The sequence below is a fragment of the Suncus etruscus genome, chromosome 12 (genome assembly GCF_024139225.1).
Source record: "Suncus etruscus isolate mSunEtr1 chromosome 12, mSunEtr1.pri.cur, whole genome shotgun sequence".
Classification (NCBI taxonomy): Eukaryota; Metazoa; Chordata; class Mammalia; order Eulipotyphla; family Soricidae; genus Suncus; species Suncus etruscus.
This window is the reverse complement of record NC_064859.1, coordinates 19,478,901-19,493,929: the sequence shown is the minus strand read 5'-3', so window position 1 is coordinate 19,493,929 and position 15,029 is coordinate 19,478,901. Positions and strand designations below refer to the sequence as shown.

At 43.0% G+C, this 15,029-nt stretch overlaps 1 protein-coding gene across 1 annotated transcript in view; it reads left to right on the top strand.

Moving 5' to 3' along the window:
• Window positions 1-15,029, top strand: part of AFF3 (ALF transcription elongation factor 3) — a 478,778-nt gene that overhangs the window by 374,601 nt on the left and 89,148 nt on the right. The window contains exon 11 of the mRNA XM_049785039.1: window positions 9,536-9,587. Within this exon, the coding sequence (XP_049640996.1) occupies window positions 9,536-9,587 (52 nt within the window). The remainder of the gene's footprint in view (window positions 1-9,535; window positions 9,588-15,029) is intronic.

Genomic DNA, 15,029 nt, shown 5'->3' with positions numbered 1-15,029 from the left:
TGAAAACAAACACACAAATAATAAGTGACAATTGAAAGGCCAGGATGAGAACTTCCTGGTGAGGGAGAGTTATGGTTCAGACGAGGTTACAGCTTTCAGATGATGATAAGCTCAGAGACAGTTTGATTTCTGGCACTGGGAACTATGGGTTAGTTAGCACGATGCAGTTTTTGGTCCTACATTTTGGGGGTTCTGCTTTGAATAATTTCAGAACACACAGAGAAATGTTGTGAAGAAGGAAAAGCAGGATGAGACTTCCTAATACATAAAATTGGTGTGTGGGTAACATTCAAATTCTCAGAGTCAGATATTTATGATCTTATTTTTATTCATAAAACAAAGTTTCTCAAAGTACTTTCAATTCCATTGCAGCCTGTTGTTCTTTAGTAGCTTGTAAAGACATCTGTATTGGTTTGATTTTCCTTGGGGTTTTGTTAGTCTGTATTCCATTTATAGAAATGGCAAGGATGTGTGTGTGTGTGTGTGTGTATGAATATATCCAAACAGTACCAGTTCTATGTGAATCTCTAGGAATAAGACACATAAAACACTTAAAGCATCATGTAAAGCTTCCCCATCATTGAAGAACCCCTCTGATCAGGGCTTCAGTATTTTCTGTGACTTTAAGGTCTCCTTGTGTGTCAGCTGTCATCCCCTTTTATTAATTGATAGCCTGAAATTCAGCTCTGAATTTCTTGATCCAAGGCCCAGAACTCTTCAACACATTTGGCTCTTCAATTCCGCCCAGTACGACTGTTCCCTCAAGGTCCCCCAAAGTTCACCATAAACCAGAATCTCCTGGGCAACTTTTCCAAATCCACATTCCCAGATTATACCCCAAGGATGTTGCATCAGAATGTGGGAGTAGTATGAGAACTAGGAGTCATTTTTTTTAATCCCAAGGAAATACAGTAGAGTTTGGAATCAAGTTCTGTTCTACCACACTGTCAGGCTGTGCTGAATTTGCTCCTACCCTCACTTCTAACCTTAACAGTTCAGCTTCAAAGCAAATCTCTTGATTAGGGCTCCTCTCAGCAATTCACTAGCCCATAGCAAGGGCCACAAAAAATGCAAAAACCATGACTGAGATTCAAAGAGTGACTTGTTACCTACTTATCTGGATAACCCTTCTGGAGTCTACATATGTTTATAGCTGGAAGCCTGTATGGCCAGGAGATAACTCGAAGGTCCTGCCTGGCCTAAGGGGTTCCTGGCCCCCAAGCACCACCAGGATGTTCTGGAGCCCCCTAATACTGCTGTACTGGCTTCAGTCTAGTTAGGAATGGTCACCAGGCTCTCCCCACCCAAAGAAAGTTATCAGTTAAATTAGCAAATCATGAGTTGGCAAACAGGAGAAGCAGCTAGCTGACTAGTTTACAGATGATTAATATTTGACATCACACTTCTGAGCCAAATATGCCCCTAGTTTAGTTCCTGTCTGACAAGTCTCAGTTCACCTAATGGAACTTTCAGAAAGAAATGCCCATGGTATCCTATTCCTGAATTCATTCAGCAGTAGAGACCCAGTGCTGAGAGCATCCAGCTCAGAAGCAAGTTTTCTCCAATTTTGTCAGGAACTAAGCCAGGAAATGGACTGTCTTTGAGGAGAAAACATTCCTTTGCAAGCCTCCATTGCTGTGTTTGCTGGAAAGGACTGCATGAGCCTTCCCTCTCTCTCAGGAGTGGCAGTTTTCAGATCTAAAATGTTCCAGGAGTTCCCAGTCCCAGCTCTGGCCCTCATGGTCCTACATGGAGAAGTTGGAGCCCTGTTATTTGCTCCTAATCTCAGAAGTACAGTGTAGCAGTTGCAGGCTAATGGAAGTTCTAGAAAAGGGAATCAGCTTTGAGTCATATACAAAGAGTTCACTCCAGACAGCTCGACCCCAGGGTGACAAGAATTGCAATTCTGAAAAGAACAGCCAGTACACTTATTAAAACATGCTGCTGAAAAGAAAAGAACATAACTGGTTATTTCCGATGACATTTGTGAGCTGTGTTTGCACGGCCTAAGAGCACCAGGAACAAGCTAAATTGGAGCAACAAATGTGTACAAGTCCCTTCTCACAGTGGTCAGCTTTTAAAGAAAGGATATATATATATATATATATATATATATATATATATATATATATATATATATATATATATATATATGTATATATATATATATGTTTTGGGGCCACACGTGGCAGCGCCAGGGGTTCCTCCTGGCTCTGAGCTCAGAAATCGCTCCTCCTAGGCTCAGGGGACCGTATGGAATGCTGAATATCGAATCTGGGTCAGTCCTGTGTTGGCCACGTGCAAGGCAAATGCCCTACCACTGTGCTATCAGCTCCAACTTCAGAAATAATATTTTTAATTTAAGTAAATAGCTATGATTTATAAAATTATTTACTGTTAAATTTTAGCCATATGCTATTTCAATGCCAATCCCACCACCAATGTCAACTCCCATCACCATACTCCATCATCCAAACCCCTATCCACACATGTGCACACACACACACACACACACACACACACACACACACACACACACACACACGCATGCGCGCTTCCTGCACATTACAGTTCAGTGATAGCAGCTTTGATCTCTGTTTTCAATGTTGTTAAGTCTGTGCTTTGGAGGAAGAGCTAGACCACTCCCCCACATCCCAAATATAATCAAACCCCTGACCCCTGTTCACTCAATACTTTCCTTTCTTGTCTTCTTCCTTCCCACCTTGATTTCTTTCTTTCTATGTCTTTCTCTTTACTGGGTTCTGTGGTCACTGGTGATCTAGGCAAACCCCCTTTACTACATTACATTTCCTCATTCCATTATTCTATATTCCACAGATAAGTGAAGCCATCATGTGTTTTTCTTTCTTCTCCTGGATTACTTCACTCAACATGAGATATTCTGGTTCCATCAGGTTACAGAAAATTGTCTGATTTCATCATTCCTTGCAGCTGCACAGTATTTACAATAAGAAGCTTAGCTTCTTATTTTTTATTTATTTTCTTTTTGGCTTGGGGCCATACACAGTGGTGCTCAGGGGTTACTCCTGGCTCTACCCTCAGAAATCATTCCTGACAGGCTTGGGGGACCATATGCTGGGGATCAAAATTGAGTGGGCTGCCTGCAGAGTAAATGTCCTCCCTGCTGTGCTATCACTCGAGCCCCAATGCTTCTTATGAGCTTTGAGGCATGTTTGCGGGGCTGCCCACTGCTATAGTTTCCTGCCTAGGCCTGAGTTCCTGAGAGCATCCCATGAGCATGAGCTCATGAGTACACTGTGGAACTATGTCAGTAAATATCATCATCAAACTGAGAGGTAATATGGGTGCCTGACATGTTTAACTGGCTCAAACATACCTTCAGGACCCAAAAGGCATATTTGTGAATCCCCACACCTTTGACTCCTTACTCTTGGAGGTCCTTACTCCTAACTTCAGCTGTCTGTTCTGCCACAGCCTAAGATCAGAAGAAGTTCATCTCCTCAGGAGGTGGCCTCATGGGTCTCACAGCACCCCAGGGTCTTCTCAGAGAAGACACCCTGTGGGGAATTTTTAGTACATCCAGCCTTAATACACTGTGTCCGTTTTCTCAGAGAGGATTTTATGTGTTTTCTCTGAGAGTATGTTGTGCCCCCGTGTCTTGGTGATGGCGTTTGGGATCAGACTGCTCCTTTGGAAAGGATGAGGGATGGTTCTGACAGGATGCTTGAAAGTATGTTCTGCTAACGAGCCAGGAGAAGTTGGTGAAAGTGCCTTGGCGGCTCCAGAAAATCATCTTGTTCTGTTCCCTGTTTTTCATCAATGTCATCTGATTCTGTGTGAAGATCTTAGGAGAAAAGAAAAAGATTGATACTGTTTTCTAAAGTACCCCAGAGCGATGTGATGTATGTGTTTGGGCTGCATTTCAGTAGAATGAGGGAAAATGAGGTGAGCACCTGACTGACTCCTCTTGGTCACAGAGGAAGGAAACTTCCTTTGTCTCTAGCCAGAGGGGAGCCAGTACATTCCCTAAATTCAGACAGTCATTGGCTGCCAGGTGCAGGCATGCTGGGTTCAGCTAATGTCCCCTGCCCAGGATCAGACAGCACTGTGGGGAGGTATTTGCCTTGAACCACAGCCAATCCGGGTTCAATCCCCAGCATCCCGTGTTGTCCCCCAAGCCTGCAAGGAATGATTTCTGAGCACAGGGCCAGGAGTAATTTCCCCTAAGATTGTTGGATGTGACCCCAAAACAAACAAACAAACTTGTCTAGTTCATCAAACTTGACATGATACCAAGTGGCACTGAATGTTAGTCTGAAACTGGTTTAAATCATGGCATCATTTGCGACTTTAATCGTAAGATGTGCACATTTCGGTAAATTAATTATTTTCTGTCTATTTTGCAAAAGAAACATCAAAAAAAAACTTCATTTCCATGACATGTGAGGAAATGAGCAAAGAACTTTACACCACCCCCAGATCCTTGAGTCTGGAATTGGATTTGGGGCCGTTGACTCAAGTTCCAGCCTGTTGGCTTACTGAGTTATACCCACAGCACTTGAAAACTCTTTAATTCTCTTAAGTCCTCCTGGGATTTCCCTTGCTAGTGAAGTCTCAGGGCCATGGATTTTAGAACAGGAGAAATAGAGATGTCCTTTTACACAAACTGAGTTTTTAAGATGTAGGCATGTGTCCAGAAAGATTCACTGATTTTGCCCAAGGTGGCACAGTTAGTTGGGGACAGAACCAGACTAAAGGCCTTATCAGTCTGCCAGCTGTCTTTTCAGAATCCTTTCCACATATACACCACACGGACATGTACCCTGGCTATGTCCTTTTACTAGTGTTGATTTTCATTCCTTTTATCCTTCATAATATACTAGATAAGGGAGTATTGAGGAAGTTGTTTAATGGAGCGTTTGAAAACATGATCTTTATCTTGGCAGGCTTGTTCATTAAAGTTGGCTGTTTTGAGAGTCTTAAATGGTAGAAATTTGAGATCTGTTCTCCTAGGGAGAGAGGACTGGCTGTGGTAGAGCCTACAAGTGGACTCAGCTTGTAAGCAGGAGAGAGGACAATTAGAACCTGAGTCTTTCAAGTGCAGAGTGGCCATGCTCACTTGCGGTAGAAGAAAGCAACTCACAGGGATGGACAATACCAAACAGTAGTGAGCCTTAGAGTACAGAAACTAGAATCTAGATTTGAGAGGTCCAGATGGGGTTGGGGAAATAGCAGCTTTCCTGGAAGTAACAAGGGAACTTAAGAGAGAGATTTGAGCACAATTCTGGTGCTAAGGTAACCAGACACACCAAAACCATAAGTGTCAATTAACAGATAATGGGATGTGGTGAGGGGTAGGAATGTTGGACTGGAAGTGTCATAGATGGTTACAGGACCATGGGCATTTTGGTGGGGGCAGGAGATGATCAGTAACTTTGTACATCAATACCAGAAATTTAAATACAGTTATAACCCAATTCCTGAAGTACAATAATTTTTATTTGTTTGTTTTTAAGCCATACTCATTGTGTTTGGGGTTTACTTCTAACTCTACACTCAGGAATCACTCCTGGCAAGGCTCAGACAACCATATGGGGAGGCAGGGATCAAACCTGAGACATGCAATGCAAATGCTCTACCTGCTGTACTATTGTTCTGGCCCTAATATAATAACTTTTTATGAACTTACTATACTTTTTTTTTGGTTTTTGGGCCACACTCGGTGATGCTTAGGGATTACTTCTGGCTATGCACTCAGAAATTGCTCCTGATTCTGGGGAGCAAATGGGACGCTGGGGATCGAACCCAGGTTTGTCCTGGTTCAGCCGTTTGCAAGGCAAATGCCCTACCGCTGCACTCCGGCCCAGAACTTACTATTCTTATAAAAAAAATTTTTCAAACTTTATTGATTGATTGATTGATTGGCTTTGGGGCCACAACTAGTGGTGCTCAAGGGGTCACACCTGGCTCTGTATTCAGAAATCGCTCCTGGCAGCCTTGGGGGACCATATGGGATGACAGGAATAGAACCAGATCCCTCACGGGTTGGCTGCATGCAAAGCTAATGCTCTACTGCTGTGCTATCTCTCTGGCCCCTCTTAATGTCATAGACAGTAGAAAGGATGGATAGGATGAGCACAATTGAAACAGAAGATTGTTGTGATTTGATGACAGAAAGAATGTCTTGAGAAAAAAAAGAATGTCTTGAGAAGAGGGAACTGAAGCAGGAGATGAATGTGAGTAAATGCTGCCGCCAGTGTTGTGAGCCAACATTGCTGCAGAAGATGCATTCCTTGAAGCGCTAAAAGGAAAAGTTAGAGCTGGAAACGAGATTGTCTAGACTAACCTCCTGCATTCTGATAGATTTCTCCTTGGGCACATGGATATTCCTTTGTGCCCTTTGAGTACAACTCACTAGTGCTCCAGGTTGGGCCTCTTCTAGTCTTCCTAAAAGCCTTCCTTTTCTTGTTAAATAGTAGGGTACATGCTAAATTCTTCCAATCAAAGACAGAAAGGGAGTGGATAACCTGTTTGAGAAATAAAAAGATCAGGCAAATGACAGCACTGGCACTCACAGAGCAGAGAAATGTGTTTCACAAATGTTCTGCCCTGGTACCAGCAGCAGAGATGGAGGCATGAGGACGACCTGCAGAAGGCAAACTCACCAACAAGCAGGAGCCTTCCCCCTGCTGATGGCCAGACCAGGTCTTTACATCTTTGAATGTGTTTAATGCTTCAACTTTTGCCTTTCACTCTCAAACAGGGAGAGATAACAGGAGAACAGCTAGAGAAATGAATCTGAAAATCAACCCAATTAAAACTCAGGTCTTTTCAAAAGCCCTACATATCTTTTAAGCTATAGCAACATGAAGCAAGCTTTAAAGAACTAGAAGATCCCAATCTGTTAAGGGCCCCAAATGACAAATAATGCCAGGGATATGCTATTAATTAAGAGCCAGTGCTCTGTGAAATGACTGCTCTCGGAGAGAGTTAATGAGCCACTCACAATACCTGTGTAAGCGAGAGTTGATAGTGAGAAGCAATGGTCCATCTGCCGAGGTTAGGCTGCTATTTCTGCTTCTGGAGAAAAAGTGGGACCTCCCCCAAAATATATCAATATTAACTGCCGTCTAAGCTTCTTTAGAGATCAGTTAAAAAGTGAGAAAGTTGCCCTTCAATATTTCTGCAGCTTTTGTTTCTGAGAAGACACATTTGAGAAGGTACCTTACTTAAAGTCCGACGTGACAGAACGTCAGTTTCCTTGAATGCAATTTTTTCATAGCTGAGATAACTTAGTTACAATAGTGATCATACTGATGCCTTTGACATGCATCATTGCTGTACTGACCCCACTGCCAAACCTTCACAGCCTGAAAGCATTTCAAGGGGACAAAATGACAGGGCATGTCTGAATATGGAAGTGAGAGGGATCAGCTGCAGGTGGCAGTGTGCTCCCCATCAAGTGCTTCCGTGAATTGCTCCCCCATAAGGTGCTCCCCTGAAGGGTTTCTCATGAAGTGTTCCCCATGATGGCCAGCGCCACCCAGAGAACACCCCACTGAAAGGATTTATCCTCATTTGAGAGTTTGGCGACCACTGGGGCTCCAGTTATGTTGGCGGTGCTCAGATTTCTTGGGGCAGCACTTGGCCTGTGCTGGTCCCTCCCCAGCCTTCAGAGGGACACTCTTGTCACTTGCACCTCCTCTACCCACGGCCCTCTGGACACGGGCAGTCAGCCCACTCTGCCCTGAGCTCCAAATCTCTCAATCCTTGGCAGCAGGTATTCAAGTGTACTAAGAGATGAGGGCTGGGACAACCAGTCCATGGGAGGAAGCTTGCCACAAGAGTGGAGCAGTGCAGTTAGGTTAGAGAAGGGTCCACTATGCCAATGACGGCAATAGTTGAAACGTGTCACTCTGGACAAGAACTGAGTGCTGAAAGGAGGTAAAGTGATATGCACGGTATTTCTTCAGTGACCATATTGCAAACCACAGTGTCGTAAAGGAAAAATAAAAGTGTGTGTGTGTGCGTGTGTGTGTCTATCCCAGGGGCAGGCAGTGGGGGAGGTGGGAGGGAAACTGAAGATATTGGGGATGGGAAATGTGCACTGGTGAAGGGCAGTGGACACTGTATGACTTAGACTCAATCATGAATAATTTTATAACTACGGTGTTTAAAAAAAGAAAAGCATTCTGGGGCAACACCCCTTTTATCTAAAGACAAAGAGATATTTTAGTAAAGGGAGGCATTTGCCTTAGACCCATCTGACGCAGGTCCAATCCTCTAGCATCCCAGATGGTCCCCGCAACAGACCACAAGTGATCCCTGAACACTGCTGTGTGTGGCCCAAAACAAACAAACAACCTGAAGAACCTGTGGTCTGGAGGCTGGGCCAAGCCAGTAAGGAGGGAAACCCTGCAGGTATCTCCCAGCAGTTCACAGAGAAATCATGTTGGGTTAATCAGCAGGCGCCTGGCCTAGCCCTGCACCTCACATGGGAAAAACTGGAGTTAGGGTTGCCCCTCCAAGAAAGGACCCCCTCTGGGAATGGGTCATCACTCAGGTGCAAACTGTGCCCAGGAGCCCCGAGGGTTCTGTAGGCACAGTAACACCATGATACTGTAACACCTGTACTGAGCTCGGAAGGGGAGAAAGCAGATGGTGAGGGCAGGATGGCAGCAGTGGCACCCAAGGCCACACAAGACTTGGCTGGGATGTGAGGCCAAGCAGATTCTGAGGGCAGACTTGAACAATGGATCTTGTACTACACACAGCTGCAAGACACTGGCTTAGACTGACAGACTGAGAGAGAGGTGGGAGGGGGGGAGAGAGAGACAGAGACAGAGACAGAGAGAGAGCATGCTGTGTATGACAGTGGACAGTCCTGAGAGATAACTGGGGCTTCATGGGGGCCCACTGGAATGCTCACACAGGTACACAACAGCTGGATGCCAGCCTGAGTGTGGGACAGGCTTGAGAGCTGGCATTGAGTCAGATGTGGACAGGGGCATTGTATGTATTGGGGTGCCCTGGCTAGTTGGCTTGACACTAGGGTATTTTCTAGGATGTCTGACTCACAGGGTGGCTGGAAAACACTGGAAAGATCACTATAGGGTCAAAAACCCACAAGAAAAATCATCTTGTTCTTTGTTTTGGGGCCACACCCGGCAGCACTCAGGGGTTACTCCTGGCTCTGCACTCAGGAGTCACTCCTGGAGGGCTCAGGGTGACCATAGAGGATGTTGGGGATCAAACCTATGCCAGCTGCATGCAAGGCAAATGCCCTCCTATGCTATCACTCCAGCCCCAGGTTTCTTTAAACCTTCAAGCCATCTTGAATCCTCAATCCTATGAGTATTGAAAAGATTTGTCTTTATAATAGAGCTGTTTATAATTTCCTAAGCTTCTCCTATAAAAAGCATATCCTAAAATAGTATTTTATAATTAGCAAATAAATTTGTTACCAAAATATTGCTATTGGAAGTTCCTATTTTGCGTAATGAATTATTTCAGATTTACTAAGTTTCTATGCCTTTTTGTTCCCTTTTCTTAGAATGCTAGAAGATGACCTTAAGCTAAGTAGTGATGAAGAAGAAAATGAGCAGGTAAGATTTTCATTTCTGGGTGCTGAGTTTGAAATGACTGTGTTGCCACTGACCCAACCTGGGCAGCCCTCTGAGTATGCCACTGCAGTATGGGCTTCCTTTGCTAAACTGTGAGCTCTGTTTCTTTGGACCAGTTGATTCCAAAATATCTTGGCTTCCATTTCCCTTTTTTTTTTTTTTTTTTGAAATTTTATTTTGTTTTTGGATCACACCCGGCAGCACTCAGGGGTTAGGGGTTACTCCTGGCTGTACGCTCAGAAATCGCTCCTGACAGGCTCAGGGAACCATATGGGATGCCGGGATTCGAACCACCATCCTTCAGCATCTAAGGCAAATGCCCTACCGCTGTGCTATCTCTCCAGCCCCTTCCATTTCCCTTTAAATTGCTGTTCTGAAGTCAGGATGTGACTCGGCAGCACAGCTCTAGCCTTGCACATGTGAGACCCTGGGTTTAATTCCTGGAACAGCCAAAACCAAATAACAACAATCACAAGCCCTGTGATTCAGTTACTTTTATGGCAGGGAGACCAGCAGTGGTACAGGAGTCCTCCTATGAGAGTGAGGAGACTGGAGTGAGAAACAGAGAACTTTCCTTTCTGCAAAGCTAACTGGCTTTCTGCTGGGGATCCAACACCTGTTCATAAGCTCATCAGTATGCAACAGGCAAGAGGTAACATTAAATATTAAGAGGTCTGATACAGATATTATTAACATTGAGGGAAGGAAACACAGAGGTGAGATAAAACAATGAATAAAAAATAATCATGCTCAGAATAAGCTGTTTGTCTTAAGTGATAAATATGCTTGCAATGTTCTCCCCCAGCGCGAATTTATCAGCGCAAGACATCAGTCAGAGGCTTATAAATACTCTTCTGATCAGTCAGTTAAGGTGAAAAAATATCCACTTAACATTCATCTCTTTCCCTTCTGCTTTTCAGGAAGTGTTCGTTTTAAAAGCAAGTTTGAAAACACTAAAGACAGATGTTTCTACACTTGTGTGTCCTATCTCTTAGCCTTAATTGTATTTTGCCAAGTTTGGATAAATGTGAGTGGACTAAAGACAATTCAGAGAGGTGTTTTTGGTGTTTGTTTTATCATTTTTGCAAGATACTTGGCACTGTTAAATTGTTTTTGAAATCATGAAGTTGATACAGCAATGTCCTGGAATGCTATGCAGGTGATTTCATTGTCTAGAGCCAAGTTCCTCAGCCTTTGGCCACAGGCCTTCCCTATTCACCTTGTCTCTTTCCAGTGTCCCCTTGTTCTGCCAGTTGATTCTCTGGTCTCATGTCTTGGCCCCCATTTATGTGATTTTTCCTCTTGTGATTTCCTGGGCCCTATGGGATCTCTATGGTTCCGAAAAAGAAATGCAGTTGAGAGACATGCTGAAAATGCATGGAGGGAGTATGCAAAGGAGGAATAACTTTCAAAATGAACTTTCTGGGAAGAATGAGCACACTTGGGTATCAGAAGTTGAGAAAGAAGGTGAGAAAGGGAAGTTGAAAGCCAAACAAAAGGGGATTGCTATGTGTGTGAGAGAGAACTTGGTGACTCTGGAAACAGGATTGGCACCTGGAGAAAACCAACCAAGTGCAGGAAGCTCACCTGAGCAAAGGCAGTTGCCCAGAAACCCTTTGTAGGGCCACACGAGGCCACTCCCTCAATCCAGCAATCTTGGCAGAGCTGGAGGTTCTTTCCTTTCTAATTTGAGCTTCTTGTCCAAACCAACTAGATGGAAAATAAAATCATCATTTTCTGCTTTTCCTCAACAAGACTTTCAGAAAGGGACAGTGTATTAAATCATTAAAATGAGTAAATTGGGGCCAGTGACCTGTGGGGTTCAGTCCCACACACAATATCACTGGGAATATCACAGCCAGCATTGCTGGTTGTGGCCCCCAGCACATCTACAGTGTTCCCTTTATTGAGGCATCAGCACATCTGCAGGCTCCAATCCCCCTAAAAATCACTCAGTGTCCCCTTCATCACTAAATAAGATAGTCCTTATTTAATCTGGTTGATTTCTGTTAGATGGGGAATCAGAAATTATTTCATTCAGCCAACACTTTTTAATTTGAGAATGATTTCCTGAGTTATTTCTAGAATACACAGCTACTGAAAACTAAATCTGAACATATTCATTATTCAGGACACACTAAACTCATTTCTCTAAAGTACTAAGAGCTTTTAGTTGACTTCTCATTTTCAGCTCCTTTCCAATCAATCCATAGCCATGAATATCTCATATTAGTTCTTTGTATTGGATTCTTGTATATCTGTTTACCTTCTTCTGTTTTACCATAGGAACCACTGACCAAATAATTTCTACCCAGTAATCCTCTCTTTGAAATAGTGGGGCTTTTAAATATGATAGTATAAGCAATTGCTTTAAAATAATTATTATTGAAGTATCATCCTTTGGCCTATAATTATACACTAGCCTAATCATAAAATCATAATTTTCATGCTTTTAAAAAAAGACTAATGAATGTTTTTTCCTGTGGAAACCCAATTCTGATGTGCCCTAAATAAGCAGAGACTCATTCGTACAGTACTTAGACACATCTGTCTCGGGATGAAGTAACTGGGTCAGTGGCTTCAGCCAATAGCCACTGACCATTTCTGAGCAACAAGTGTAAGAACTGTCAGGGCCAATTAAAGCCCAACAGGAGAGTGTTAATGGGGTTTAATTAAGGTAAAGGCAAAGCAGGGAAGCCAGGGGCCTTACATCCAACCCCCTAGGTCCGAAGAGGGAAAGAGAGGACCAAGGTTGGGACCAGGGCAAGGAAGGAGTCAGCCAGGGAAAGAACAAGTAAAAGGGAATTTGTAGGAGCAGAGAGTCCAGTAAACAGTTTCTCCAGCAATTCGGCAGCGACCATCCAGCAGGAGCAAAATGGCAGGGTCTCTGGTCATTAGCACCACAGCCCTGGATATTATTTTCATCCCTGGGTCAACTGCCCTCCAGTGACAATTACAAGGGATAGTCATCTGGTAACTGACATATTCGTGGTAAAAGGGACAGTATCTCACTTCTGGTTGACCAGGGGCCATAAGAGTCCTTCCTTATATGAAGGTTAAAAACCACTGAATTATATAACATTTTTATTATTTTAATTATTATTAAGGTAACATGGCTAGCAATACTGTTAATGCTTTTGTTATGAAAAGTTACTCAACCCTCACCAAAACACGAATATCATCCCCCACTTTCCTTATGTAGCTCCTGATATGTCCCCATCTCTCCCCAGTGGCCAATCCCCAATCCTTCCTGGTAGCCCCAGTTCTGTTATTAGAGTCTGTTGGTGTTGTCTAGTTGCATACTTTTTTTCACTAGACACAACACATGAGTGAAACCATCCAGCATTTGACTGGCCCCCTCTTGACTTTGTTCATGTAATAGGATACCCTCAAGATTTTGGCAGAAAACCAATATATACCACAATTTCTTTAGCCACTCATCTATTACTTAGTATTGGGCTGCTCCCTGATTGTGACCACTGTAAATAGTGTTGCAGTGAATATGTACTGCAGGTATTTTCTTTTCAAATTATTCCACAGATAGTCCTTCATCTAAACACTCAAATTCAATTTTTTGCCTAAAAATTAATGGGTTTTTTTGTGTTCTTAGGATAAAGACAAAGCAATGGAATCACTGAGCTGATATTCCACTTTTAATTTTCTTCCGTTCATGCTGTTATTTTTAGAAAATGAATCCATTGAACTATTCCAACAACTCTGAATGGGATCCCAACCTGGATTGGTTGTTTCCAAACTTTCTGAGACAAATCATTCTCACTGGTTTGAGGATAATACTTTATTGTCATTTTGATTTGCATTTCCCTGATAACCCAGTGATCATAAACACTTTTTCATAGACTGATAGAATATACATACATACTTTTTTTTTTTTTAGGATGTGTGTGTTCAGGTTCTCCCCCCATTTTTGGATGGGTTTTTATTTTTTGTTGTTGTATGTGCTCTATATGTTTTGATATTTGCTTTATCAAACCCAAGCCAGCCTATGAGGCTCTACCTGTTTATCTGTACAAACAAGGGCTGAATTCCAGCATGGCTGTTCCCAGTGTCTTTGTCTCAGTAGTCTCCTCTGTAACTCCTCTCTGACTAGACCTTCATTGGGTCTTTTCACCCATTGCTCAGTTCAGAATGGGGGGATCTGCCCTTAGTTTTTTTGCCCTTCTCTGGCAACGTTCAGAGATAAGGTCATGATTTTCTGGCCTGTCTTAGTTCTTGCCTCCAGCTCAGGTTTTGCCAGGGTCAAGTGTTAACTGGGTTACTGGTTCCCAACTAGCTTTCTGTTTTCTCAGGGCATATTCAGTCTCTTCAGTGTCGATGTCACTCTTACCTTTCCCTAGTGTCATTCTCCTTTTTGTTCACATCTGTCACAGCATCTTATTCCACAGTGAAGAATCTCCTGGACGTTGTGATTTTTAGGAGGATCCGACACAGAATTCTGTGTTTCTCTAGTTTTCATTTGTTATTTGGTGCTGCAAATACATAATACATACCATATAATACATATATATGTGTATATATACATATATGTTTTGGTTTGGGGCCACACCAGGCGGTGGGTGCTCAGGGGTTACACCTGGCTCTGCACTCAGGAATTACTCCTGGCAATGCTTGAGGGATCGAACCCAAGTTGGCCACATGCAAGGCAAATACCTGCCCACTGTGCTATCATTCTAGCTGCTATATAATGTATATATACACACACACACACACATACACACACACACACACACAACTATACCAGGGTACTGTAGATTGGCCAGTTTGAACCTCCCCCGTTTGAATTAAACATTTAACACAAGCAATTTCTCCTTATATAGCCAGAGTTTGTTCCTTAACCCTAAATCTGTTCTTGTTTTATTTTGGGAGGTAAGTGAGGGCAAGTCAGACCACATCTGGCTAGCAGAATTTGCTATATGCAAGGCAAGTGTCTTAACTTTGTGCCTTTTCTCTCCCCACTCACTCTCCACTCTCTTTCAATCTCTCCCCTCTCTGTCTCTCCATCTCTCTCTGCCCCTTAATCTAAAATCTTTAAAAATTTTATAAAGTATTCCCCTGCCTTGATAAACATTTTATAGTAAATTCACTAACCCCACGTGATATCTGATTGATTTGAGTACTTGCCACTGTGATGAAGAGCCCGCCAGAAATGCTTCCAATTACTATGCATGTTATCCTTCCCGAAAGCACTTCAGAATACTCTACCTAATGTTTCCTTTTTCTTATTGCCTTTGTGCTCCCTAAAGAGATAAACTAGCATAGTGAGTAGAAGCTCTGACTTAATATATCCCTGTTCCCTGGGTACAAATCTCTGTTGTACTTCTTAGTACCTTTAAAACCATGGTCCCTGAAATTGCTCTCTACTTTAGTATCACAGTATTATTTAGATATTATCACATTATTATTTAA